This window comes from Apodemus sylvaticus, chromosome 13 (genome assembly GCF_947179515.1).
Source record: "Apodemus sylvaticus chromosome 13, mApoSyl1.1, whole genome shotgun sequence".
Lineage (NCBI taxonomy): Eukaryota > Metazoa > Chordata > Mammalia > Rodentia > Muridae > Apodemus > Apodemus sylvaticus.
Window position 1 is genome coordinate 40,821,975 of NC_067484.1, and position 27,881 is coordinate 40,849,855.

The following is a 27,881-nucleotide window of genomic DNA, read 5'->3' on the forward strand; positions in this document are numbered from 1 at the left end:
AACCTCATCTCACCTCACAGTCTTTTAAAGATGGATAAAGTGAGAAGCTGAAGTCAAGGCCCCTGTGGAAACAGTAATTTCACTGCCAGTATGAGTTTAGACTTTAACAGCTTTGGTATCCATCTGTGAAATGTCATTTCTGTTGGTTCCATCCTATAGCTCAAACAATAGAAAAATCACACACCCATCCCTGTAAAATTCTGCAATTTCTCTATAATGTATGGGCACTCAAGCTACACTAATTTATTCTACAATTTCTTTTATTTTTTTAGCATTTTTATTTGACTCTTATACTACATAATTAATGGTGTTTACACGGAAAGGTTGTTTAACTAATGTAAATGGCATAAGTGGATTACTTGAGCAAGCCTTAAAACAAATAAGCACTTTTCCTCTTTGAATTTTTTTTTCACTCTCCTCTAAATGTCTGGCACAGAGCAGAGTTTTTGAAAATGTCAAAGGAGACACAGAAATTAGGTTTCCGAGGTCCATTCTTTCCTGGTGACCAGGCTTATAATTCTGTTTCCTCCTGCAATGGTTGGCCTGCCATTAGTCAGTACTGACCCAATGACCCAACACATCCCAGGCTCAGAAGCACATCTTTTCTTTGGGAGGCTGCCACTGTTTTTCTCCATGACCTTAAACATAACCTAATATCTGGCCCTTTCAGACCATTTCCTGCAGTTGGAAGTACCTAGAAAGAGTGACAGAAGAGATAAACAAATATGCTTAGCATAAAAAACAGAAAAACACCAGGGAACTCCTCCCAGGTCTCTGAATATTTCTACCACTGTGTCACCCAACAGTGGCAATAACTGATAGCCCCTCCTAGTCAAAGTCCAGGTTCCATGTGCTTTGAGTGGCAGCACAAACCCTGGGTACTGTAAAATAGGGCAGGCATGAAGATCGCTCCCTGTCAAGATATTGCTTCCTTAAATTCTGAAGGAAACACTTTTGTACCAGCAGCCATTTCTGTACTTCTGCTTTTCTCTGAGACAAAGCCCAGGGGAAAGAATGAATCTACTGCGTCCCACACCCACATGTCTAGCCCCTCTGAGGCCTCAAATGGAAGGGCTGACTCCAAGTCATTTCTGGAAGAACGGATAAGTTATCATCTAAAGGAGTTATCTAAGGAGTTGCAGACCAGCCCTTTCAAGCAGACTTTTTTTGGAGTTAGGCTGATGCCTCAGACATAACCACTGAGCCAACAGTCTTTTTTTTTTTTTTTTTTTTTTCCGTTTTTTTAGAGACAGGGTTTCTCTGTGTAGCCTTGACTGTCCTGGAACTCACTCAGTAGACCAGGCTGGCCTCCAACTCAGAAATGCACCTGCCTCTGCCTTCCAAGTGCTAGGATTAAAGGTGTGCACCACCACTACCCCTCGAGCTAATAGTCATGAGGTCTAAGCAAAAAACTCAGGTTCCAAAGATGGCCACTTGAGTTCTCCAGGACAAACATTAGAGACCACAGAGGAGAAATTAGTCAAGGGCCTACAAAAAGAAAACTCTGAGTAAACAAAATAGACACACCCAGTGCTATCTAAAGACATTCAGTCTTACCTTCACATCCTTTGAAACATACTAAAAGCTGTGAAATATCTCCTATTTAATATTCTTTCCATAAAAATAAATTTGTAATTTTGTTTTTAGATTATTTAGCTAAAGTAACACAGCAAGTCCACTGCAGTGTCTGAGTATCCATGGCACTGTGGTAGCTCTTGTGTGTTGTCTGAGTGTCCGTGGCACTGTGGTAGCTTTTGTGTGTTGTCTGAGTGTCTGTGGCACTGTGGTAGCTCTTGTGTGTTCAGACTGTCTCAACACAAAGACTTTTCAGGGAATGCTAAATCAATCCATCGACACTCACACAATGTTCTAATTTGTGACCCTTGAATAAATGTTTATAATTTTGCTGTGGCCAATTTTTTTTTGAGATAATCATTTTTCCTGTTCAAACTCCAGAAATTTCCTCAAACAAAGGTCCTATGCTTGGCAGAAAGATGAGACATGTGGACCTGGAAGTCAAACTGTTCAACTGGGATAAAGGCCTTAACACAGACATTCCCAAGGTATCTCAGGAATTCACAGCCATTTCAGGGAACTTCCGTTCACAAATGAAACTGCTTATGTACATTTCAAGGCCTGTGCTACTACTTAAAAACTGTCTAATCACCCAAGAAGATCTTACTAATTAAACACAAGCTCTGGGAAGGAACTTTGACTCCTTGGGGAAAATTACCAGTGCTGCAAAACTATCATCATGACCTTTGAGAAAAAACCATTCATCTTCAGTTTGTAAAAACTAAATTTCGTACATCCAACTGACTATACAAAGCTTCATTTTCCAGCAAATAAACATGAAATTTTGGAAGCTGACCTGGAGATTCATTTCTAGGAAGCTTTTCTATCATTCTCAAAACGTACAATATGCACCAAGTATCTTTACCAAGATACTTAGAACAAAGCACAACATTAGTTCTTAAGAAATACTCTATTTGTAACTGTTATAGAGTGACATTTTCGTGCTCAGAAAGATTAGGACTTATCAGAGCATATCAACAAAAAATAATCATAGGTCTTTTTAAAGGTCTCAAATCCTCTTTTGGCTGTCGACAAATGCTGAAGTGATAAAGTATGAACTTAAAAGTTCCACTTTCAAACTGTGTCCTCTCCCAATATCATATAATCAATATGGTTTGTTTAAGGGATCCATTACTAACCTGTTTTATCTTTTTTTCTTTTTTAAGCACTGAATACAAAGTGCTTTTCTTTCAGTGATGAGCCCACAGGTACTGGGTGCAGAAATGGAACGCCAATATGCTATTTTCTATCTGTGAGGATATAGGCAAATTATTAAGCCTCCATTTCATCATCTTTGAAATGGTACTTAATAAGACAGTTCACAGGATTAAATATGTTAATGAGCACCAAGTTTTGGGTGAGCAATCAATAAATATTAGATAATTATACTGATTACCCATCATTTTCTTATTATTTACAATTCCACCACACCTGTAGCCTATACAACTTAGCCCCTGATGTTCCTGATTGCCCCACCTATACTAAGCCATTATCTTCCCAAAGCTGAGAGATCTTCTTAGAAAACAAAAACAATTATTCCAGCTCCCCTTTCTGAAGAGGTACATAGTCAATCAGAAAACACGACAGCGCCCCTTAGCACAAGCCTGCCCAGGCTACCTGGCCTTACTCAGGCTTATAATCTTCTGCCTCTTTTCTTTCCCTCTTCCCCCATTCCCTTCAAGTTTTAGCCATACTAGTCACGTGGCTATGCATACCCCAGGAGATACTCCTTCCTAGAGTTCTGCCCCTGTCCTAGGTCAGTCAGACGCCAGCCCAAAAGCTACTTTCTCTAACTATCTGATATGCCTATCTTTTCACAAGTCATATTCCTTCCCGTCAAAACGCTTAACCTTAATAAATGCATAAACTATTTAAAGGATAATTTCCCCCAAGTCTCTCTCGCCTGCAAGATTATAAGGTTGTAAATGAGAAGACGTATGTACAGCTCCCAGTTTTGTTCATCCGGTTCCTTATAACACAGTTCAGCCCCAGCCCCAAGGAGGAGGAAGTCAGTAAATACTACCTTAATAAGTGAATGAACATTCAGGGAGTGGTTAAAATGGCCAGTCTCAAAATGCTGCCTCCCAACCCCCAGGCTGCTTCCTAAACACAGGGAGCCTCTTCCCCATTTCTTCCCTTCCTCCCTTCCTTCTTCGCTTCCTCTTTCCTCTCGTTTCTATACATTTTCTATACATTTTAACGGGGCTTTCTCTTCATGTACTATGACTCAGGAGCTGAGCCATCAGCCCAGGGAAGAGAGGAGGACCTGGGAGGATGGAGCCCAGGCGGCAGGGCGGCGCCCGCGGGCCGGAAGTGCGGCGCGCAGCGGAAGTGCGGCGGGCGGAAGTGGCGGCCTGAGGCTGAGGTGGGTAGTGGCGCCGGCGCTGTGGTGAGCGCGCCTGGTGCCCGGGTGATAGCTCGCGCCGGCAGGAAAAGGCCGCGAGCGCTCCGCAGTGCGGCGTGCTGTAGGCCTCCATTGCAGTTAGCGGGATTTAATTACGCCGGGAGCTATAAATCCCCGAGCCTCTGGGGGGAGAGTGTAAACGCGCGCCTGCGGTGGCGCTCTGGGAACTGAATGAAGGACGGAAGGGAAACGTTCAGCTTTTCGAAGAAAGCCGAAAATGGCTCAACTCATGCTTCTTGCAGCGATTCACAGATGCCCCTGGTCCCGGGTTTAATTGAATTCTATGAAGTGGCGATATCACACTTGACAGCCTGCTGAGTTGACTGCCTTTTTAAATAAGTGGGTTTGAGCAGCCGTGTTGACCTTTAATTGGGGTGAAAAGGTTGAAAAGTGCAGGAGGGAATATTGCGAGTGCTGAGCCCCTCCGGACCCGGCTGCCTGGACCCCATCTTTGCTTTATTGGGTAGAAGCAACCCTCTGGGCCTGTGGACAATAAAAGAATAAATCAGATTTCACAGTTCCCAACTAGTACTTAGCCATGTCACTCACCCCTGACAAACGCCAACTAATACAATTTTTAATAAGACCCAAGGTAGAAAAACCTCTGAGAGGTGCCACTAATGTCAATAGGTGTCCAGTTGTTTGTAAGGCTCTCTTTGAGTGGGTTTTTGCCCATCTTTATCCTTATTCTTAATAATCATGTTTATGTAAAACTGCTCAGTGCTCTTCAAACAAAACAAAACACTGTGTAACCCAAAGATTCTCAGTGCCTTAAACACAGCAATGGCGTTTAGACTATGTTATATATCCCATCACTAGTAGTACATTTCTCAAGATGGGCTTCTGTAACATTGGCTAACTAGTCACTCCCTCCAGCTGTCTTGGTTGGACACTGAACAAGTTGAGATGGCTCTTAAAGGCCACAGCCATCTCATTTAGTAATATTTTGTGGAATAGCTTATAAAATGTACATAATACACTCTACCAATATTTAGAAGTATATGCAGGAGGTGTGTGATAGGGAAAGAACAGAATAAAATGCAAGAGAAACAGCAGGGTAGTGGTACTTACCTCCAAATCCCAATACTGTGGTTTAGGCTGACAGATCTCAAGTCTGGACCAGCCCTCAAGACTTAGTAAGACCTTGTTTCAACAAACCACCACCAGCAGCAGAGGCATGAAAACAAGTCTGTCGTGGAAAATGCTGAGTTATTGTTTCTCTGGGATAAGGTAGAGTTAATCATGGTTCTCTGTGAGATGTTGAAACCTAGTCCTGGGTCCTGCTGTACTGAGGAATTGCCTGGGACCAGAAAGGCCCAGCTGTGAAAATTAAAATCTATAGGCTACTTTAAACATGCCCCAGAATATCCTCTGTTTGCCCTAGTCCCCTTGCCAGTCCCCCTGCCAGAAAAGGATCAGTAATTTTTGTCTCTTTTGCTGGAGGAATATGCAGCTATGTAGTTTTATTTAGACAGACTATTGACAGATGAGTAATAGGAATGAATATTTTTCTAACTTGGAGAATTTATTGAGCTGTGTTTCTATTTTGTTTCAGTTGGTTGGCTGTATTGTACTCACAGGAACACTGTACCCAGAGGCACTGTGGAAAGAACCCTTCAAATAAGTTTGTTTTAATTAAAGTTTTTGTATTTCATATCTTGTATATATTCTAGCTGGCCAATATATTTAGTTACTAGGGCTTGTACTTGGGACTTCCAACACAGTAAGACATATCACTAAGGTGATATGGTGTGAGGTAGTGAGGGGTTTTATGTTCCTTATTGTAAACCTAATTTTTTTGCACTGCTTTATTCAAGGGTTATATATCAGAAGAAACCAAAAGCCAGCTGGAATAGTTCCTGAATGAGATTTTATTCCTGTTTGCACTTGTTTTGAACAGGGATACCCTCTGGATCAGGTATGTGTGGCTTACAAGTAGCAGGCCTGAATGAGCTTCTATAACTCTTTCCTTTGTATATCTAGTAAGTTCTAGGGGCAAAGCTATTTGGGAGAAAATATGTAAAATGAAAAGCTGTGGCTAATTCACATAGATACATGATTGCACCTCTCTAAACCCATTCCTGTGATGGTAGACACCAGGACCGGAAACACAAAGACTAGACTAGACTCTTTTTTTATTCTAGTTCTTATTCAAGAGCTAATTTCCCAGAGAGGTGAGCAAAATTTAAAATATCTGCTGTATTTAAAAAATATCAGTCTTTAGCTCATGATTCTAGAGGCTGCAAATTGTAAATACATGGATGCTAAAGTCTTAGCAAGGGTCCTGTCTCTATCCCCATCACACTAGGAAACTAGAAAGGGAACCTTCATGTTCAGAAAGAAGCAATATTAACTCCTGTACTGACTGGTTTTGTGTGTCAACTTGACACAGGCTGGAGTTATCACAGAGAAAGGAGTTTCAGTTGGGGAAGTGCCTCCATGAGATCCAGCTGTGGGGCACTTTCTCAGTTAGGGATCAAGGGGGAGGACTCCTTGTGGGTGGTGCCATCTCTGGGCTGGTATTCTTGGATTCTCTAAGAGAGGAGGCTGAACAAGCCAGGGGAAGCAAGCCAGTAAGTAAAATCATTCCATGGCCTCTGCATCAGCTCCTGCTTCCTGACCTGCTTGAGTTCCAGTCCTGACTTCCTTTGGTGATAAACAGCTGTGTGGAAGTGTAAGCGGAATAAACCCTTTCCTCCCCAACTTGCTTCTTGGTCATAATGTTTGTGTAGAAATAGAAACCCTGACTAAGACAACTCCCCCTTTTTTTGCCATGATCAGATATCTTCTAGACTTTGCTTTTTAAAGGTTCTGTGACCTCACCATTGCCTACTGGGAGTGGAGCTTCCAACACTTGAACCTGCCCAGTGTATCCCACACATCTGTAGCATCTAGTAATGGCTGTTTTACTTTATTAGTCTTCCTCACTGTGCTGTTGTGTTGTGAATCTTTCCTCTGCCCCAGGGTCATTAAGGGGAGGGACAGTGTCATAATCACTTTTATGTTTCTAGTACCTGACTCACTGCATACACTCAGTTCATGCTATGAACATGAAAAGGCAGTGTCCCTCAGGGGAAGTCTACACTTGGGGAGAACATGAAAACATCTCTGGGGAAGCAGTAGAGAGAAAAGAAAAACAAGAATCACCTCCCAGGGAGTGACTAAATGCAGTTAGAAGTAATGTGTTTATTAACAGCTTGGACCAGGGAAGGGTATTTGGAAAATCCATAGATTTTTACCACACTTCCACCTGAGTAGCAGATCCACCTGGGAAACGGTAGAGCATTTGTTGAGTTGGATACACAGGCTGACAGGCCCAACAGCTCTCTATATCTACACTCCTTTCAGACTTCTGTGCCCAACCCTTCACCCAGGCATCTGTTCAGCATATGTTAGAAGAATTAGCTATGAAGGTATGCCAAATTACTAACTTACTCAGGCCACCAGCATCTTGGTTTGATCCTATCTCAAGATCCTGTTTCAAGGACCTGTCAGGTTACTATTCCAAACTAAACTGCTCAAATGACAGTGAAGAAAATCCAGTTAGTTTTTGTCTGTTTGCTTTTGTTTTTTATTTCCTTTCTTTTACTACATCCTGGTAGAGTTCAAAGTTCAGAGCTTTAATATATAAATATTTTATATATATAAAAAATAAATTACATTTTATATATATGTATATGTATATATAAACAGGACAGTGGAGGGCTACATACTGCTGCAGTCTGTGAACTTGTCTACATCTAAGACCAGAATGTTACAGCTATAAATAAATAAGCTTCCTCTTATTGTTCCAGAACTTTCTCATATTAATAATGAAATAATGGAAAAGTGGATTTTAGTTCAGGAGGGAAGGACATGACATTAAATTATTTGATTTTTTTCTTCTTTATATATATATATGTTTTTGCTAAGCTAAGAGAAAGAAACGATTACATTACTTTATAGAAAGTTGGCTGAGGCCATCTGAATATACACATGGAAAAAGAGGTTTTCATATTCAAATAGAAACTAAAGTGAATCTTCTTAGACTTGGAGATTAGAACCCTTTTTTATACAAAGAGAATTTTCTGTCTGAAACTTACTCCTTTTTTTCTTATGAACGTTAAAATAGCCTTAAACAAAACATATAATCATATGCCCTGTTCAAAGAAAAAATAGGAATAAACAAAAATATATTGTGCAAAAGAATTAAATATGGCTTCCTTACCTAAAGCCACTTTTCAGTTCCAAATTATCAAAATATTCTGCTGATAGCTGTGAAAGAACAAAATAAGACTCAGAAAATTGTAGGATCTTACATAGCTCAGAGTTTCCAAGGCCTAGAGAGGATAGTACTCAATATTCAAATTAGACTCTGTGTTGTACAGGCTTATGACTTAGTGATTGTGAAAGACTAATGAATTATTGGATTTGCAACAAAATACCTTGCAGGTCTTGTGTGGTCAGATAACTTGGAAATGAATAGAATATTAGTGACAAATGGAAGACATTTTGAATTGCAAACTTGTTTTTAGCAGTGAAACTGGTATTACTATCTCAGCTTAATGTGACTAAAATGTTTTAATGAATTTGTCTTCTTTCTAAGTCAGTATTAAAAATTGGAAGAACAAGGTCATGTTGGGTAAGAAGGATAAATGTCAAAAGGAGTCTGCATAATTGCTTATGTACTTTGTTCCCATTTCTTCAACTGGATGGTTTTGCCCTCAGTCTTAATGTTATATTTATGGGAGGATGGAACTTTCAAATTGGTTTTTAAACTCTGTTAAACCCTTATGTCTAATAGAAGCTAACCACATTATTTAGGTTTTCTTGCTTTCAGGAATGGGTTTGCAGCCATTATGTCATAACTGAACTGAACATTGTTGCATACTCTGACTTTGGACTGTGCTGCTCTGGCTCTAGGCCAGTTGCTGAGTCAGTATGTTTGGGATGGAGGATAAAAGGAGGAAGGCAGCACGTGCAGATCCCATTGTGATAATTGGTCCAGAATTCCCTCTGGACTACTCCTAGATGCTGTGAGGCTCATACTGTGGAGTACATGACTTTTCTTGATTAGCATTGTTTTATTTTTCTTAGCTGGATGTTTTCTTAGAAACCTTTTCTTGACATTGTCACACGGACCAATCTGATTCTGGAGTAGACTCCTCTGAAGTAATGAGCTGGAAGAAGTGACTGCTAAGTTCTAAAGATTCTAAAATAGTTCTATGCACTAAAGATTCTTTTCCTGTCAGCTTTCCCCAGGCCAAGGCAAAAGCAGCGGTGCTTCTGCACAAGGAGAAGACTGCTGAGATGAATAGGATATGTCATTTAAAATAACATTTTAAGTATGTCTAATAGAATGTCCAGCTCCTATGATTAAACAGTTTCCAGATGAATGCCACTCTTCCCAGATGAAGGCCCTACTTCCCAGTGTAGTGCTTTCGGAAACCACTGCTTCCCAGTTATGAGTAAAGAGAGAGAAAACAATTCACAGTAAGCGAGTATGGTTACACTTGTGCATGGATCTCAAAGGGAATTCTTGGCTTCTCCAAAGAGCTGCATATTTTCAGCTTTGAAATAGAAATTTGTTCAAGGCCTGTGCAGGCATAGGGCATTCCTGTGCTGTTTCTTCAGTGTGGGATTGCTCTTTCTTGGGTCACAAGGACATTTGAGACCTAAAACCTGTGAACATGCTTCTTCTTGAGTCACTGGAAAATGAGAGGTCAAGGCAAATAGTAGAATTTCCATTTCACAGTTGGCAAAACTAAGGCTCAAAGAGATGAGTTTTCCTGTGCTCTATAACATGTTAGTGGCAGCTGTGTTTCTCTTTGAGATCTATATTTGTGAAATCCTCACCGATAGATAGATAGATAGATAGATAGATAGATAGATAGATACATACATACATACATACATACATACATACATACATACATACATACATACATAGACAGACAGACAGACAGACAGATAATGCTAAAACTAAAATAATGAAATAATGAATCCAGGGAATTTGAACATACAGAATTCCTATGTAAACTCTACATGAAGATGAACTCAAAGCTATAAATAATCAATTATGTGACTTAGGCTTAATCCTCTGATTGATAAGTTTGAGTGTGAATTGTGTTTATTTAAAAGTATTTTGATCTCTCGAGCAAATTTCTTCAGAACTACTTGGGACAAGTTTTATCTTTTTTTTTTTGTCTTTTTTTTTATTCGATATATTTTTTATTTACATTTCAAATGATTTCCCCTTTTCTAGCCCCCCACTCCCCGAAAGTCCCATAAGCCCCCTTTTCTCCCCCTGTCCTTCCACCCACCCCTTCCCACTTCCCCATTCTGGTTTTGCCCTATACTTCTTCACTGAGTCTTTCTAGAACAAGGGGCCACTCCTCCTTTCTTCTTGTACCTCATTTGATGTGTGGATTATGTTTGGGGTATTCCAGTTTTCTAGGTTAATATCCACTTATTAGTGAGTGCATACCATGAGTCACCTTTTGAGTCTGGGTTACCTCACTTAGTATGATGTTTTCTAGCTCCATCCATTTGCCTAAGAATTTCATGAATTCATTGTTTCTAATGGCTGAATAGTACTCCATTGTGTAGATATACCACATTTTTTGCATCCACTCTTCTGTTGAGGGATACCTGGGTTCTTTCCAGCATCTGGCAATTATAAATAGGGCTGCTATGAACATAGTAGAGCATGTATCCTTATTACATGGTGGGGAATCCTCTGGGTATATGCCCAGGAGTGGTATAGCAGGATCTTCTGGAAGTGAGGTGCCCAGTTTTCGAAGGAAACGCCAGACTGATTTCAAGAGTGGTTGTACCAATTTGCAACCCCACCAGCAGTGGAGGAGTGTTCCTCTTTCTCCACATCCTCTCCAACACCTGCTGTCTCCTGAATTTTTAATCTTAGCCATTCTGACTGGTGTAAGGTGAAATCTCAGGGTTGTTTTGATTTGCATTTCCCTAATGACTAATGAAGTTGAGCATTTTTTAAGATGCTTCTCCACCATCCGAAGTTAGGTGACTTCTGTTCTGATATACACTGCTTGAGGAAATCATTTATATTATAGTAATGACTACTTTTTCTACCCATAAAAATAAGGACAAGCACAGAGAAAGGGCCACTAAAAGGGGATTGCCCTTTGTTTAAAACCTGTCAATGCAAAAATTATTTTTGAAAAGCTCAGATTGGGTGTCTGTTTGTAATTTTCTGAAAGTTTTTGAGTGAATTAAGCCATGATCTCATGCCAGAGTTTTTGCTGTTGAGTCTTACATAGACACAATGCCGTTCAGTTTTAGTAGTGTTCACAGTCTGAAATGTTGAGCTGTATATGATGTATTTTTCAGTCCTGCAGTTTCTCACTTCTGAAATACCTGTTGCTAAGGATGTTAAGTCTTCTGCTGGAGCCAATAAAAACAGTTTCAGAAATCATTGTCATTATTTATTTATAATTTATAATTTATAAAATACCTCTTAGAATTAATTCATAATTAAGCTTTGATTCTGTATTGTTTTGACTTATATAGCTTTTTAAGTGTATTGCCCCCTTTACATAGTCACTTTAAGATAGTCAACTTTTGTCTTCACTCTTTTCCTGCCACCAGCTATCTCTGTTCATACCCAAAATATCTTTTAACTTGTTAAATTAGGCAGGAACCAGTCATGGTTGTGGTTTAGTATCACAATGGTTATAGGATTAATGCCATTGGAGCAATATCAGCTTTATATCTTCTGGTTCACTTCATTACTGCTGGGTGATGAACTGTTCCCTCATTCTGGAAATGCCCTCCCCACTGGCCCCTATGGAGACATACTTGCTGGCTTTCCTCTTACCTCCTCAGTGGTTGAGCTGCTTGTCCTGGCTTCTGTCTACCCAATCCTACAAGTTGGATTGCTGCAAAGGTCTACATTGAGCCCTCCTCTTCTCTCCTACTGAGATCATCTAGTTTCATAGCTGCAGATACAATCTTGATACCAACAAAAGCTGATTTTTATCATTAGTTCTGGCTCCTCACATGAGTACCAAACCTATATATGTCTCTGCCCACTTCAGTCTCAATGATTCTCTAACTACTAACAAGTTAATCTTCTAAAGAATTGGAAATAAAACATTGTTCAAACCCATCAAAGATGTACATGACAAATCACTCATGGCCTGACAACTATTAAAAATTCTCTGAAGTCCCATCCTAGGACTTACCAGCTTATTTCCACTATCTCTTTGCTCAATTCACATTTTCCCCAAAATTTGATTCAAGTGTCCAACCCAAAATTTGGGTTTATATGCCCATAAACACTAAGTGATTTAAAATCCTCTTGTGACACTATCTCCAACTGTAGCCCACGCTACTCATCTTTCCCTTTCTCTTGAAGCTTTTTGTTTGTCCCATTGTTATACCTCCTGTCTTCCTTGTTTATCTGTCTATGCATATTAATATTCTGACCATATTTTTAGTTCTTCATCAATGAGGATCTTCTCTTATTTACTTTTAACTACTTATTTTCTCATCACTGTAGAATTAATGAGTAAATGGTCATGAGTTTTGCTAATACTAATACATGAGCATGATATAACTTTTATCTCAGTTAAGAATCACCCTTCTGCCTTGATCCTGTGAAGGCTCAATGCCCCAGTGTAGGGGAATGCCAGGGCAGGGAGGTGGGAGTGGGTGGGTGGGAGAGCACCCTCATAGAAGCAGGAGGAGGGGGTTGGGATAAGGGGCTTGCAGAGGGGAAACCAGAAGAGGGGATAACATTTGAAATGTAAGTAAATAAATAAAATATCAAAAAAAAATCACCCTTCTGAATCCATAAACTCCATCTAGAATTCTTATTGCTAGTATATAGTGTATGAACTTGAAGTAAGCTTTATTTGGAGAGAAATAAACTAATCACCAGAATAGATGAAGGAAAATGTAATGGCTTAATTTTACTGAGAATTAGAAGGGGTGTTCATGTATTAGATGGTAGGTATGTAAATTATTACTTTAATAAAATTGTGATCTTACGATATAGACAAGTCCTGAGCTTCAAACAGCCAAAGGACATTTTCAAAATGTTCTTGCAGAGTGATTATTTGTAAATGCAATTGAATACGGCACCAAAGAACTTGAAACAGAGATATCCGAACTCTAGTCCATAATCTGAGGGGAGCCAAGGAAGCCTTGAGTGAATGTGGATTGCTCATATGGCACAACCATGTCAAGGATGAATTCCTCAAACTCATGGTAAACCTCATAGTCACGGGGAAGCTGAGCAGCGTGTTGTATACAGCGGCCGGCCCACGAGTAGACATCAGGATCCTTGCTGTAGCATCCTGTCTGGTTTCATGCTACCTTCTTAGTTCCCCGCGCCAGGTACCATGATGCCAGGCTGAAGCACAGGAACAGCCCTGAGATTCCACCCACAGCAGTAAATTGAGCCCTCGCCTCCTGCACCCCTTGGAATCCACACCTCAGAGTATCTGTTTACTTCGAAGTTTAAGTTTTGTCCCTGTCTGTACAGTGGGGCCTTTCCTCATCCCTTCCAGCTGCACAAGTGCCCTGTCATAGCTCTCCTGTTCCTATACCTAAGATCTTAAGTTACAATTCCGATTTATTCAGAAGGGATTGAGATTCAAATAGAGCTAGTTGCAGACTCAAAGAGGAGTGCCAGGGCACCATTTGTCCCTATTTCCATAGGCTATGTAGAACCCAGTGACCCAAGTCATCACCTCAGCAACCTCACCTGATTACATAACTTTCAGTATCCTAGAATATGAGGTTTGTTCCTAAAAGAGGGGTGTGTGTTTCTTTTCATTTGAGTAAAAATAGAAATGCTATACCAAGATGGTAATGCAGATGAAGTGGAGCATTTAACTTCTCACGTAGCACAAATGACTAAACAGAAGCCTTGAGCTAGCTCTCTTTATAGAACATAGGTTCAGCAAGAGCTATGATAATAGTATTTGGTTAATGTCAGCTCAGCATTAAATTTACATTATAGTCTTCTGCAGAAGCTCCAACATTATCTGTTAATAACCAAGGTGGTACCTGGGCTTATATAGACTTCTTGATTTTGCACATGAACTAACGCTGCAGCTTGCTGATGAATGATTATGTGAGCTTAGAGCTTTGGTGTGCCAAAGGACTCTTTGTATGAATAAAATTCTGGTCAGTGAAGGTCAGTTTCTCCACTCAAGCGAGAACAATGTTGTTTCCCTCCTAATCAGATGCATACAGTGTTTGAAAGATCCAGGAGCTCTACATAAGTGATGTGCAGCCATATCCTGGGCAGCTCGTCATGCTGAAATGAATAATCCTTAATAAAGGCTCAAACAACCATAGCATCTTCCTGGACTATAATCAGTTGCTTTCATGGTGTGCCCTTCAATGCTTCTCAGGGAAATGCTATAAAGTTAAGTTATCTTCTCTATCTTGCTTCAAGGAAGGCTGAATTGGTCCAATCAGTCCTCCCCCCATGTTGTATTTGATTCTACCATAAAGACCAGTGAAGTCTGCCTCAGTTGTGTTGGAAAGCCAGTTTCCTTTCTCTTTTAGGGGATCGGAGCCTCCGAGTAGCACTGGACTTGAAACAGCAGGAGTCACCGTCTTTATTGTTAGGCTTCAGAATTTCCTTTAAGCACATTCAAAATCCAGTTTTATGCTTTTTTTACTTTCTTCCAGTCTGTGACAAAGGTGACCCAATTGTGCCTCTTTGATATTATGAGCGCAGTTCTTTGTGTTCCTGTCACAGAGACATATAACAAAATACAAAGGATAAAACTGTGTCTGTCTGGAATAATAGGAACACTTATTTCATGGCTAAAGTGACATAATCTTAAAACAATGCTGTCAGTAAGGCCTAGTCATATAAGTTTTTTAATCTCAGCTTCTCAGAAGGCCAAGGCAGGAGGAAAGCAGGTTCAAGGCCAACCTAGACTACAGAGTGAGTTCAAGGACAGCCTGGACTATTTAGTGAAACTCTCAAAGCTTTTGCCCAGCATTTATGAGTCCCTAGGTTCAGTTCCAGTACAGAGAATGGGGAAGAAATGTTGTCAGCTCACAATTTGGAGCTAATAGGCAGAGACCACTTTTCAGGATGTTTTTTATAGTACTGAGATATGGTTCAAAAATAATCGAACTAATGAAAATGTCACAGTGATAGAGTAGCCCACATAAAGATTTTACTTCAAGAAGGCATAATTTGGTGAATGTGACTTTGACAGCAATGGTGTTGGGGTTTACAGAGTTAGTAAAATGATCTCAGAAGAACATTGAAATGTTCCCATTGGAGTATATCATTTTTTCATTTAATTTTTACAGCCTTAAGTGAACTTCAAGAATTAAGAAATTTTAGCTTTAATATCTGTCTAGGTAAGGAATAAGGAGCTTTTCCTTTATATCAGACTCTAATATAAATTTATAATATACTATTATGAAAGAAATAATTGAACAATATAGTAAAAATGCATATACCATAGGCCATTAAAAATATGCAAGTTGTAAAACTGCATAGCATTGGTGCCTTGCTTAGGGAATAAACATGCCAGGTTTACGTAATTAAAAGTGCATGAGAAAGCAGCAGCAGAGAGGAGAGAACAGCAGTAGTAAGCTGCGTGGCTGGAGCATCACAGAAGCCCCTGCCTAGCTCTCTGGTTATTGAACAAATATTCTACCCAATCTGGAATGCATGGCGGCTCTGTTTACTATGACAGGCTTTATTTGTCTTGGCTGCAGCCAAGACCACATGCTGTGTTTTGTCATGTTGGAAATACTGAAACCGTTTTCCATTGTTGATGTGAATTTTTTTTTTAAAGCCTTAACACCTCAGTCTCAAGTCAGCTAGTAATAAGTTTTCCTTTCCTTTCCAGCCAAACATCAATAAATCTTCTTTCCCTCCACCAAAGCAAGTAGCTGCAGTTCACAATCCTGCTTATAGTCTTGGTACATAGCCATGGAAGGCCCCATCCTTCTCATTTCCAAAGACTGTATCTCCACCATTTATAAAGCTATTTTTTTTTTTCATTTACATCTCCTCCATATATAGTAAAATTTCTTTAATATCATCTTATTTTATAAGAGAGTGCCACTGGTACCATAGAGTCCTTCCAAATCCAATGATTCGGAAATGTCTGTCTACCCATTAAACATCAGGTCACTTGCCTATACATAGAAATGTGGGGAGAATAGATAAATATCTACCTTTAGCATTCAGTTTTCTCCTTCATTTGTGCTCTGTGTTGTCAAAGCTGTATCTTCAACTACATTCGCCTTTTGGAGTTGTTGATGCTGTTGAATTCACAGAAAATGTGGATGCTAAGACTTAACAGTTGAGAGTCTCACAGAATATTGTGGCATTGCTTCCATTCACTTTCCAAAGTAATTCTAAATAGCAGATTCCTGCAGGTCAGTTAGTTCGCAGGGAAATGTGGGTAGAAGGGGAAGGGTAGAGACTTGTGAGTAAAGGAAAGATCATTGCTTTCATGGATCAGTGGCTGAGCTTTTTGTCCTGTGGTCTTTATTGTAGTTTGATATGGGTTGGTAGTTTTTTTCTAAAGTCCTATCGTTTGGTCTGAAATAAGTTTAAGGCTAATTTACACTGAGAGGCCTAGTAGCCCGGGAAGAGTAGCATGTAATAAAGTCATCCTCTGCTCTCTGAAGTAGAGCACAGGAGATTTGAAGTGGTGGCAGTACCAACTGCAGCGCTTCAGTCCAGAGTCAATAGGCACCCTGAAGAGCAGTAACCTTTAGTTTAGAGGGAGGCCTAAAGAATGACTGCTGTCCACACTGAGTAATTGAGCAAAGGAGAGATTACAGTAGGAGGGAAAGGCTCACTCTAGTATTTTAGCCCTCAAGCAAATATATGAGTACCTATTGTGTGCACATTGACTGTGTGTGCTGAGGAATACTGGTGTGAACAATGCCTGTTCTTATAGATGTCTACTGTAGTAGAAGAGACATAACTTGTGAGTAGTGAGGGACATCCTAAAATGGAAATGTATAATAAAATTATGCATTAGGTTGATCCACAAAAATAGTGTGAATATGAGGATGGGGAATTACAGGTTGGCCAGCATTGGTAAGGTAGACTCTTCAAGGAGGGGATTTGAGTCCTAGGGCAAAATAAGGAGAATCTATGTATGCTTCCTGTGGAGAAAGACAACAAGTGCAGTGCTGCTGGTGGGAAGAAGCTCTGGGTGCTCAAGGACTAGACAGAGCGTTCCCACAGCTGTTGTTCATCAACATAAAGAAGGAGAAGCTGGTAAACAGAGTAGGAGAGGAAAAGTGAAATTAAGAAATATGATTCCAGGAAGTTCATCTTGGAAATATTGGTAAGTAAGAAAGGTAATTATGCCTGTGTGCTTTAGAAGTTAAATTGTAACATTTATAGATTTAGCTAAAAAGCTAAGTGGAATAACTTAGTCAACACCTTAGTAGGGTGTCTTAGTCAAGCAAAGTAGCAGAATGAGGGAGCTTCAAAGCCCAATGTCTGACATGCTGCTATTAAACTGTTCCTTCTGGAGTTTCTCCAATAAAAACACCAGTGTGTTTGTATATGAAGCTTTTGAAAACCATGGCTCTCTCCTTTCAGAACGCTTCTTAAGGAGTTGAACAGACTTTTTCCTTACAAGTTAGCTCAGACAGATTCTGTTAGCTCTCTACCTGCAGCTCTATGCTCTGTCTCTTTCAGTGTAGGACAGAGATCTCCTTGGAGGTGGCCTGCTCTTTCAGGTTGTCATTTACTTACTACTGTACCATGGAAGGGCTGGGTGGGGCTGCGTGCTTGCCAGTAGAGTGAACCAACCATCCTTGGACTAAAAGCCATCTCAGGACACCTCCACTTATAAGGAGTTGTCAGGATGCCTACAACATCTGCAGCTGAAAGTTAATTTCATATTCAAATTAACAAACTTATAAAATTTGCTTCTAGAAACCAAGTGATTAGGTACAAAACTAATAGGGTTTGGTTTTTTATTATTGTATGTTTTGTTTTTAATTCTAAATTATATTTTTCCTGGAGTACAGTGAATTTATTATGGACACTTGCCAAACATCTGGACCTCTCTGACACTCCTGGACTCCAAGATACAATTCTGAATCTTCCAGATTTAATTGTAAGCTTGCAAGTTGCTGCTTGTATTCTAAAGAGCAGAGTCAATGGTGCATTAACTTTATTGGCTTATTTTTCTTTTGGCAGAATTAAAATGCTCTGGTTTCAAGGAAATAGCCTGCAGATTGCCAAATCCTCCTTTGGACTCTTGAGAAATCTCTCTGCCTCTAACACAGCTCTGCCTGTGCTGACCTTATTCACAAAGGTACTGAATGGAAAAGCAAAATTACAAGTTAAAAAATAAAGTGTTATCATTGTTGGGCGAAAAGGTTATGTATATCCCTGAGAAGGGGTCAGATCCATAAAGAAAAGCAGTGGGAAGACTTCTTCAGTCCTGGTCTTCAGTTTCTCTTCCTGAGACATTTCACTGTTTCTCAGTTATGGAGTGTACACTAATACACAAAGTGGTCATTTTACCCCTGCATTTAAAAAGGAACTGTAGATTATAGTTAGGATAATTAAAATTGTGCTATGGAGAAACAAGTCAGTTCTTGTTATTTGTGGTAGTTATGTCCTAAAAACACCATCAACATTGAATAAACCTAGGAAAGTACTGGACTGGGTTCCCATGAGCTCCTGGGCACAGTATTTTTGTGAACCAACTAAGTGCATAACTTTAGTTTATGTGAGTTTCTGTTTAAAGATGTCCTATTCTATCCATACTGTTTAGTCATTAACATTTTGCTCATGGCCAACAACACCACAACTCATGCCTAAATGAAGCTTGTCTCACAGTTGAGTTCTTTCTGTGAGGCACATAACAGCTTTCTTTTAGCACCATGCTTAGAGATCTTTTGGGTTTTGTTGTTGTTGTTTTTAAAGTCACCAACAAAAAATACAACAGCAAAAAAATGCCACTGCCAATACAACAGCACCCATGGGAGTATTATGAGAATACTAACTTATGTTTACAATAAGGGAGCTAAAACAAGAAGGCAAAGTGTTGGACCTTACTTTAGAAATGTAAGGTCAACTGGCCACTCAGACCCTTTATAGCTTTGTGCATAAGCATGTTCCTGTCTGACTGTACCAGTGCTTCCAGTATTGTTTGGAGGGTTGCTGACCTTATTGCATAGGCAAATTCACAAATACGAATGAATCATACAGACTGATTGTCCTTGCTTTCTTATCGCTGGCACTACTGTTACACTAAAGGTGTGTGCTAGCACACAGTTCAAGGACGAATAGTAAGTGCCAGGGAGAGCCCTCAGAAAGGCCATCCTGACTTAATCTTTCCAACGTGATAAGCCTCTCAAGATACACACTGACAGATTTGCATTATTAATTTGTACAAGCTTCCACAAGCCTAATTCTTAAAATCAAAACCTCTACTATACAGCAAACTATGAGGAGGGCATTTGGTACGTCTTCACTTAGTACAGTCTTGTTTGGTTTTCTTTGTAAGCTCTTACGTTGACCTCTTGACACTCAGAAAAGTTTAGCATGATTACCCTGTAGTAGCAAACTATGCACAGTCTGTTTATTGTTAATGCAAATAGCAATTTTTGAGCTGAATCCAGCCAAAAAGATCTAGAAATATCCAAATCCTTATTTCAAAACATGCTCTCAGTTAAGCCGAAGAAAAAGCCTGTCTTTACGTGATAGCGTATCTCTTTCTAATATATTAAAAAGCAGTTTTTACCCAGGCAGCAGCAATGCTGAGTCTATTTTCAGCAAATAGGAGAGAGCCTATAGCTAGACTCTAGGCACAGTGACTAAGAGACCTTTAATAACTGCCAATCTGTGTTCTCCCCCACCTTTCCCACAAGGCAGCTAAACAAACAGCAGAGAAGCTTATGGTTCAGGTGGAACATTAGTCCACTGTGAATACCTGTAATACGAAAGCAGAAAAAAACGCTGTGAAGTGCTACAGTCACTCATCTGAATTGAAGAAAAAATATTTCCCTCTCTCCTTCTAAGGGCAAAATAGTCACTATTTCACTGTTCTGTGATAGAATTATTCCTCTGGACTGAGTAGAAAAAACAGGCTAATGAAGTTCAGTACTCTCTGGTCAGAAAAGACCTAAACCATTTAGGTCAATTGTATGAGGCCACCAAGGTGCTCCTTACTTAGGAAAAAGCAGAGCTCTTAGCTAGATAGGTCAGTGAAAAATAAGGCGCATGTAATATGCACACATAACCACATGCCAGTAGGTATACATACATATATAAAACAATAAACAACAACCGAATGCAGAGAACCAGTTATCATGGAATAGTAGCTATTTATGAGATTCTGTGGTTATAATTTGCTTTGGAAATAAAGTAGTATAATTAATCTAATAGAAAACTATCCTTTAAAAGTAAGTGTAACATGCTTCTGGTGTGTTTGTGTTTTTCCTTTGGTGTGGGGGAGGAGGATGTTATACCAAATACCTGCCTTTGGGACCAACATATTGTTCTTCCCCTAGGACCCATGCCCACTGTGTGATGAAGCTAAAGAAGTACTCCAGCCTTATAAAGACAGGGTAACTTTCATGTATAGAAACGGGGTGGATGTAGTTTACTGTATAAAGTATCTGCCTGGATCCTTTCCTTAGGAAAAGATGATTTTCATTTAGAGTTTGTTTCTGTTCCTCAGAGAGCTTAGTACTAATTTCCATGGAATTCATTACCTGAATAGTGCTACACTTTTTTCTCACTGATTCTTGCTGTGATTCAGAGTTAACTATCAAGTAGGGTGTTCATGCTTCCTTTAAACTTTAGTTCCACTGCTTTTATCTTTCTGTAACTTCCATGATGTGTTTTCCTTTAGCAAACCATAGTAGGTTGGTTATTCTTACCCCAAGACACTTATGTCCTATTTCTAGGCAACTTCCTAGCTGGGACATGTTTTATTTCACCAGGAACAGAGCAGAGCCCTGCTGCCGAAGGGAGCAGGTGTAACTGAAAAGTATGGAAGTCAGATGTAGAGCACAATGTAATGAAACCAGTCGGGCTTTGTAAATATAGGCCATTGGGTTACTGTAGGCTACAACAAACAGGAGAAAACCTGTCGGCCTTACAAAGTCTGGGTCAGCATATCACTGCAGCTGTTACATTGCTCCACAGTCCATAAAGTGGAGTGCTTTAACCTACCCTTGTTTTAGTTTATTTTACAGGAGGTGGACATTACACTTCCAGAAAATTCTACTTGGTATGAAAGGTATAAATTTGACATCCCCGTCTTCCATCTGAATGGCCAGTTTCTAATGATGCATCGAGTAAACACCTCAAAGCTTGAAAAACAGCTTCTGAAACTTGAGCAGCAGGTGCAGTAGACAAACTGATATCTTCTGATTGATGCAAGTACCCAGATGAGAAATTTACCTATAGGCATCTTGTGAACTAAGAAGAATACACTGTAGAGTGGGGGAAGCTGTAGGAACGAAGAGGTCTGTTTGTTGAGTGTATCTTTCCCTTTTGCAACCGTGGATGTACTTCTCATGCACTGGACAGTGCCCTGATAGGAAGCAGGCTCTGCAGTCCTGCCTAATGGCACTGGAACCTAACTTTAGCAGAGTAAATGCTCTTACACGCATTAAAGTGGAATGTGAATTGTTAATAACTATGCATTGAGAAAGGGATGTTTTAATGAACACATCTGCATGAAGCCTATTTTAGTGGAATTTAATAATACGTATTTAAAATTAGTGTTCACTTTTGTTGAGTAGAATAGAATAATTGTCCTAGCCAAAAAGACTTCACTTCAGAAAGACAAAAGAGACTTAAATCTGTAGACTGTGTATAGCAGACTCAGGTGTACATGTCATCATGGGATTGATTTGTAATGTTGAGGTTACTTAATGTTCTTTCTCATGTATAATGTAAAAACATTATACATGCATTAAGTTATCATCAATTAAATTAATTCAACTAATTGTAAGATAGTAACTGTCAAATTTTTGTATCTTGGAAATTTTTATTTTAATCATAACTGAACATATCTAAGCATAAAGTATCATTTTATATGAATTATTAAACATGTGGTTTTGTACTCTGATTTATATTTTGTCAGATTTGGCAAACATCAAAATGGGTTCTCTTAAAAACAAAGCTTTTTTGCTTAAATCAGCTCCCTAGGAAGTTCTGTGAACTGTTTGGGTGTCATGAGCCACTAGACCTGTAATGCTCAGTGTGAGTTAGTCTTAGAATTATAGACTAGTGTAGCCCACGGACCTTAGACATTGTTGTTACATTAGACATGAGAAAGAATCTAAAGCTCAGGTAGTTTGAGGAACTTAGTCCATGGCTACCCAGCCACTCAGCCACTGAACCAGAATCTTGACATTTCTTATGTTCTCTGGACTTATGTAGTGGTTCAAATACGGCAACTCCAGCTACTCTGGGTTCAGCACAAAGTAAGCCCTCCAAAGTCGCTACTTTAAAAAAAGGAAAGAAAAAGCCTATAGTGGCTAGACAGATAGATCAGTGGTTAAGAGCACTCGTTGCTGTGCTCTTACAGTTGCTCTCACAGAGCCCCCAGGTTCGTTTTCCAGTACCCACATGTTGGCTCACAAATATTCAAACCCCAGTTCCAGGAGATCCAGTAGGTACGTACATGGTGCATATCCATGCAGGCAAGCAAAACATCCATATACTTGTTAAGCCCTGTGGTAAACAGACTTCTAGAATGATGCCAGTGTCCTCACCCTTGTATAATTCCCTCCCCTATGAGTGTGAGTAGAAATAATTTTGGTGTAGCTATGTTAAACTATTTGGCAAAGAGAGGGGACTATCTTGGGTGTCCCTGCTCTAATCTAAGTAAACTACTGAAAAGCTCCACAGAAGTCAACGAGATCATTCCTAGCTAGCCTGGAAAGCAAGAAAATCTCCCTCTCCCACAGCCCCTTCCCCTCCCTCTCCCCCAGCCCTTTCCCCTCCCTCTCCCCCAGCTCTTTCCCCTCCCTCTCCCACCTCCCTCTCCCTCTCTCTCTCCCTTCTTCCCTCCCTCCCTCCATCCCTCCATCCTGTGAACTGCCTGTTTGGGGCCACATAGCAAGATACTGGGAGAAGTCTCTAGGAAGTAAATAATTCTTAAGACAACAGCCAACAGGAACATGGAGACATTAGTCATAACTTCAAGGAGGTAAGTTCTGCCAATAATCAATGATCTCAAAGAATCCCTAGCCCTGGATAGCCCTGGATGAAAACTGCTGTCCTAGACAGCACCTCAACCTCAACTTAATGAGTCTCTGAGCAGAGAGTCCAAGTACTCCAAGCCAGACCTTCAAACACTAGGGTTGGTCTTAAAACCTGGAATTCGGGTTCTCTGAAGCAATATTGTGCTTAGTATTACCATGTTGTCATAGTATCTAGGAGGCACAGAAACTAAAGGTAAAATAGTGCTTCATATTTTGCTTTATATTTGTTTATATTTGCTTATATTGAACTAAAATATTCTATAATTCTAAGACTAGCTCACACTGAGCACTTACAGATCTAGTGACTCATGACACCCAGTTCACAGCACTTCATTAGGAGCTCATTTAAGGGGAAAAAGACAGTTTTGTTTTGAAGTGAATCCCTTCTGATATTTGCCAAATCTGACAAAATACAAACAAATATAAACATATATAAACAAAATACAAACAAATATAAACAAATATAAACATATATAAACAAAATACAAACAAATATAAACAAAATTGTTAGACTTTATTCAAACTAAAATTCTATAATGTGGCTGGTTGCAGTGGCAAAAACCTTTACTTCCAGCACTCAGGAAGCAAAATCAGACAGATCAGATCTCTTTGAGTTTAAGGCCAGCCTCTACATAGTAAGCTTCAGGACAGCCAGAGCTGCATCTTAAGACTCTTTGTCAAAAATAAAAATAAGAATAAATCTACAATATACTTACAAGGTGTTCAAGTTCTCAGTTGTGCCATGTGATGTTTTTCTGGAAACTGACTTATGAGATAATATTTTTGCTGAAGCAGACACGTGAGAGGAAGTTTTGCTAGAACAGTCATGTGGTGTTTTCCTGGAAGCAGCCGGAAAGCAAGCATATGGCATTTTGCTAAAATGGATACTTGAGAGAACTCTGGATGTTTAAAAATGGTACAAATATAACCCAAAAGACAATGGATGCTGCTGTATGGCATTGGTTCACCTTGCCGCTCTTTTCTAGTCATTGTTTGTCATGACTTCATTGAAAAAAAATGCCACCTATTGGTGTTCTGTTCAGAAACTTTCTCCCTGTACCGATGTCCTCAAGGGTCTTCCCCAGTTTCTTTTCTATTAGCTTCAGAGTGTTTGGCTTTATGTGGAGGTCCTTGATCCATTTGGATTTGAGCTTAGTACAAGGAGACAAGGATGGATCAATTCGCATTCTTCTGCATGCTGACCTCCAGTTGAGCCAGCACCATTTGTTGAAAAGGCTATCTTTTTTCCATTGGATGTTTTCAGCCTCTTTGTCGAGGATCAAGTGGCCATAGGTGTGTGGGTTCATTTCTGGATCTTCAATCCTGTTCCATTGATCCTCCTGCCTGTTACTGTACCAATACCATGCAGTTTTTAACACTATTGCTCTGTTGTATTGCTTGAGGTCAGGGATACTGATTCCCCCAGATTTTCTTTTGTTGCTGAGAATAGTTTTAGCTATCCTGGGTTTTTTGTTGTTCCAGATGAATTTGATAATTGCTCTTTCTAACTCTGTGAAGAATTGAGTTGGGATTTTGATGGGTATTGCATTGAATCTGTATAGTGCTTTAGGCAAAATGGCCATTTTAACTATATTGATTCTACCGATCCATGAGCATGGGAGGTTTTCCCATTTTTTGAGATCTTCTTCCATTTCCTTCTTCAGAGTCTTGAAGTTCTTGTCATACAGATCTTTCGCATGTTTGGTAAGAGTCACCCCAAGATACTTTATACTGTTTGTGGCTATTGTGAAGGGGGTCATTTCCCTAATTTCTTTCTCAGCCTGCTTATCCTTTGAGTATAGGAAGGCCACTGATTTGCTTGAGTTGATTTTATAACCTGCCACTTTGCTGAAGTTGTTTATCAGCTATAGGAGCTCTCTGTAAGGCAAAGGACACCATCAAGAGGACAGATCCGCAACCAACAAGTTGGGAAAAGATCTTCACCAATCCTACATCAGATAGAGGGCTAATATCCAATATATATAAAGAACTCAAGAAGTTAGACTCCAGAAAACCGAACAACCCTATTAAAAAATGGGGTACAGAGTTAAACAAAGAATTCTCACCTGAAGAACTTCGGATGGCGGAGAAGCATCTTAAAAAATGCTCAACTTCATTAGTCATTAGGGAAATGCAAATCAAAACAACCCTAAGATTTCATCTTACACCAGTCAGAATGGCTAAGATTAAAAATTCAGGAGACAACAGGTGTTGGAGAGGGTGTGGAGAAAGAGGAACACTCCTCCACTGCTGGTGGGGTTACAAATTGGTACAACCACTCTGGAAAGCAATCTGGCGGTTCCTCCGAAAACTGGGCACCTCACTTCCAGAAGATCCTGCTATACCACTCCTGGGCATATACCCAGAGGATTCCCCACCATGTAATAAGGATACATGCTCTACTATGTTCATAGCAGCCCTATTTATAATTGCCAGATGCTGGAAAGAACCCAGGTATCCCTCAACAGAAGAGTGGATGCAAAAAATGTGGTATATCTACACAATGGAGTACTATTCAGCCATTAGAAACAATGAATTCATGAAATTCTTAGGCAAATGGATGGAGCTAGAGAACATCATACTAAGTGAGGTAACCCAGACTCAAAAAGTGAATCATGGTATGCACTCACTAATAAGTGGTTATTAACCTAGAAAACTGGAATACCCAAAACATAATCCACACATCAAATGAGATACAAGAAGAAAGCAGGAGTGGTCCCTGGTTCTGGAAAGACTCAGTGAAACAGTATTTGGCAAAACCAGAACGGGGAAGTGGGAAGGGGTGGGAGGGAGGACAGGGGAAGAGAAGGGGGCTTACGGGACTTTCGGGGAGTGTGGGGGGGGCTAGAAAAGGGGAAATCATTTGAAATGTAAATAAATTATATCGAATAAAAAAAAAAAGAAAAAAAATGCCACCAAAGAACTTGTGTTGGTGGTTTTCTGTTCACTTCTTGTCATTTCCACAGACTAGGGCTGATTGGTAGAGCCTCATAGTTTCTTCTGGATCTAACTGCCATTGCTGATTCATGGATAGTGTTTGCAAGTGGATCAAGCTGGAGCTGCTGATTTGTGTAAACTGAACTGCTGATATCCTCACAGTGCAAACTGGATTCTCTCCAAAGAACGGTTTCTAAACAAGTCCACATCTTCCTTTGCCCTATTAACATTTTTTCCACTACCTCTGGTGGGTGATGGGCTAAAAGGACGTTTAAAGCATTTAACTACCCTTATTAAAAGTAGGTTTAAAAAAAAAATCAAAGCCTATATCGAACTAACGTATTGGTTAAGACATTAAAAAATATATATATATGCTAAGTCCAGAAACTATTAGGTCACATCAAGGAATGTGGGAGACTGAGGAGAAGATACTGAGGAGTTTTGAAAAATAAAGGTAAGAAAGGTGGGCTTTCACTTAGTTCCTACCTTAGTTAAAAGTGTGGAGTCATCAGCTAGCAAAAGAGGGCTGTGAGAATATCAGAAAGCTGGTTGTAAGTACTGAGTAAGAGCATAGTAGTCTAACTATGTTTTTGGTAGTCATCTAAGAGATGGGTTGTCAAGAGTATTTGCTGTCATAAAGGAAGTTACAATTCTGTTTGTCCAGAGAAGTGTGTGTGTGTGTGTGTGTGTGTGTCCCATATTCTGAATATTGATTATATAGGCCTAATATTTTTTTTTACTTATAAATTTTAACAAATTCACTTTTCACTTGAGGGAGAGGTGGTTGTATAATAAAGATTCCTAATATTTCTCTGGTCCCCATAGCTGGTAAAGAGAAAGGTAGATACCTAGAAATGTGGTATCTAAAACACAATTCGATATGCCACTCTTAACAAGTATCAGAATGTCTCTTACAGTCATTTTCCTGTGATATTTGTAGCAACAGGTACTTGTCTGAAATTATGTCCATGGATTGATTTGTACTTATGTAAAGATTTATAGCATAAGCTCAACATCTATCCCCCAAAGCAATGCAGCTTTCCCTTTATTCTTTCCTTTAACTAATACTTTGAGAAGGATCTGAAGTAGCATTGAGTTTGGGATTTTTGTTTCTGCTCTCAGTCATGCAAGTCCCTCACTGTAATGTGCTAAGGACTTACTGAAACACATGGACACTTCATTTCAGAAAACTAGATTTGCTCAAAGGAGGGTTTTGGTTTGGTTTTGGTTTTGTAATATAACAACTTCATGGGCATCTACAACAGAAATCACAGTTCAGCATGCTGTTGTGAGCCATGGGAAACAGATACTACACTTGAACAATGCCCTGGCTTCCTTTTCTTTCATTCTCTCCAGGCTCCCAGCCCCCTGCTCACACAGTATATTTCCTTCTGCAAAGCTGCAGAATGTCCATGCCCATAATTCCTTCTGAGATGACTATTCAGCATTACAATACTCCGAGAAGCTTTTAGCCAACTCCTTTCAACTTCTCAATTCTGAAATTTCAGGAGAAATTTTATTCATATTTTATAACCAGCTACCCAGATTGTAAGGTGGTTAACTAAAACTATGAGAGAAGCCACATTTGGAACAGAGTTAAGTCCTTGGCCCAGTTGGCTATGACCAAGGTTATGTAGCATGCAGACCATGATCCTAGTCCCTGTCCATGCTTCAGACGATGGACGCAGGGCAGGAAATAGTGATCAGTACCTAGTATTCATGCAAAGCTTCTAAGAGTGTGTCATTTTGGAATGTT

General features: G+C 39.7%; 1 protein-coding gene and 1 long non-coding RNA gene across 8 annotated transcripts; one reads left to right on the top strand and one right to left on the bottom strand.

Annotated features, from left to right (window-relative positions):
- Positions 1-312: 312 nt before the first annotated feature.
- Positions 313-5,161, bottom strand: LOC127663869 (uncharacterized). The gene is made up of 4 exons (XR_007973048.1): positions 5,051-5,161; positions 3,599-4,462; positions 2,715-2,825; positions 313-694 (listed from the first exon to the last, which is right to left on the bottom strand). It is a non-coding gene; the product is annotated as an uncharacterized LOC127663869 (long non-coding RNA).
- C13H5orf63 (chromosome 13 C5orf63 homolog) lies at positions 3,861-22,898 on the top strand. 7 transcript variants are annotated; one of them, XM_052155641.1, is made up of 8 exons: positions 3,861-3,940; positions 5,535-5,603; positions 5,797-5,897; positions 7,328-7,392; positions 17,981-18,069; positions 18,153-18,270; positions 20,477-20,533; positions 21,155-22,898. In XM_052155641.1, the coding sequence occupies exons 6-8, from the start codon at positions 18,160-18,162 to the stop codon at positions 21,323-21,325; spliced, it is 339 nt and encodes a 112-aa protein (XP_052011601.1). In that variant the 5' UTR covers positions 3,861-3,940; positions 5,535-5,603; positions 5,797-5,897; positions 7,328-7,392; positions 17,981-18,069; positions 18,153-18,159; the 3' UTR covers positions 21,326-22,898. The 7 variants fall into 7 exon arrangements, with proteins under 7 accessions (XP_052011601.1, XP_052011602.1, XP_052011600.1 ...); XM_052155642.1 differs by lacking the exon at positions 17,981-18,069; XM_052155640.1 differs by lacking the exon at positions 7,328-7,392.
- Positions 22,899-27,881: the final 4,983 nt, after the last annotated feature.

What these genes read in the sequence shown, in the direction of transcription:
- C13H5orf63 (XM_052155641.1), top strand. Translation starts at nt 18,160, where the DNA reads ATGCTCTGGTTTCAAGGAAATAGCCTGCAGATTGCCAAATCCTCCTTT. An exon ending in TGCTGACCTTATTCACAAAG is followed by an intron (nt 18,271 to 20,476) that starts GTACTGAATGGA and finishes TTCTTCCCCTAG; the next exon opens with GACCCATGCCCACTGTGTGA. An exon ending in TCCAGCCTTATAAAGACAGG is followed by an intron (nt 20,534 to 21,154) that starts GTAACTTTCATG and finishes CCCTTGTTTTAG; the next exon opens with TTTATTTTACAGGAGGTGGA.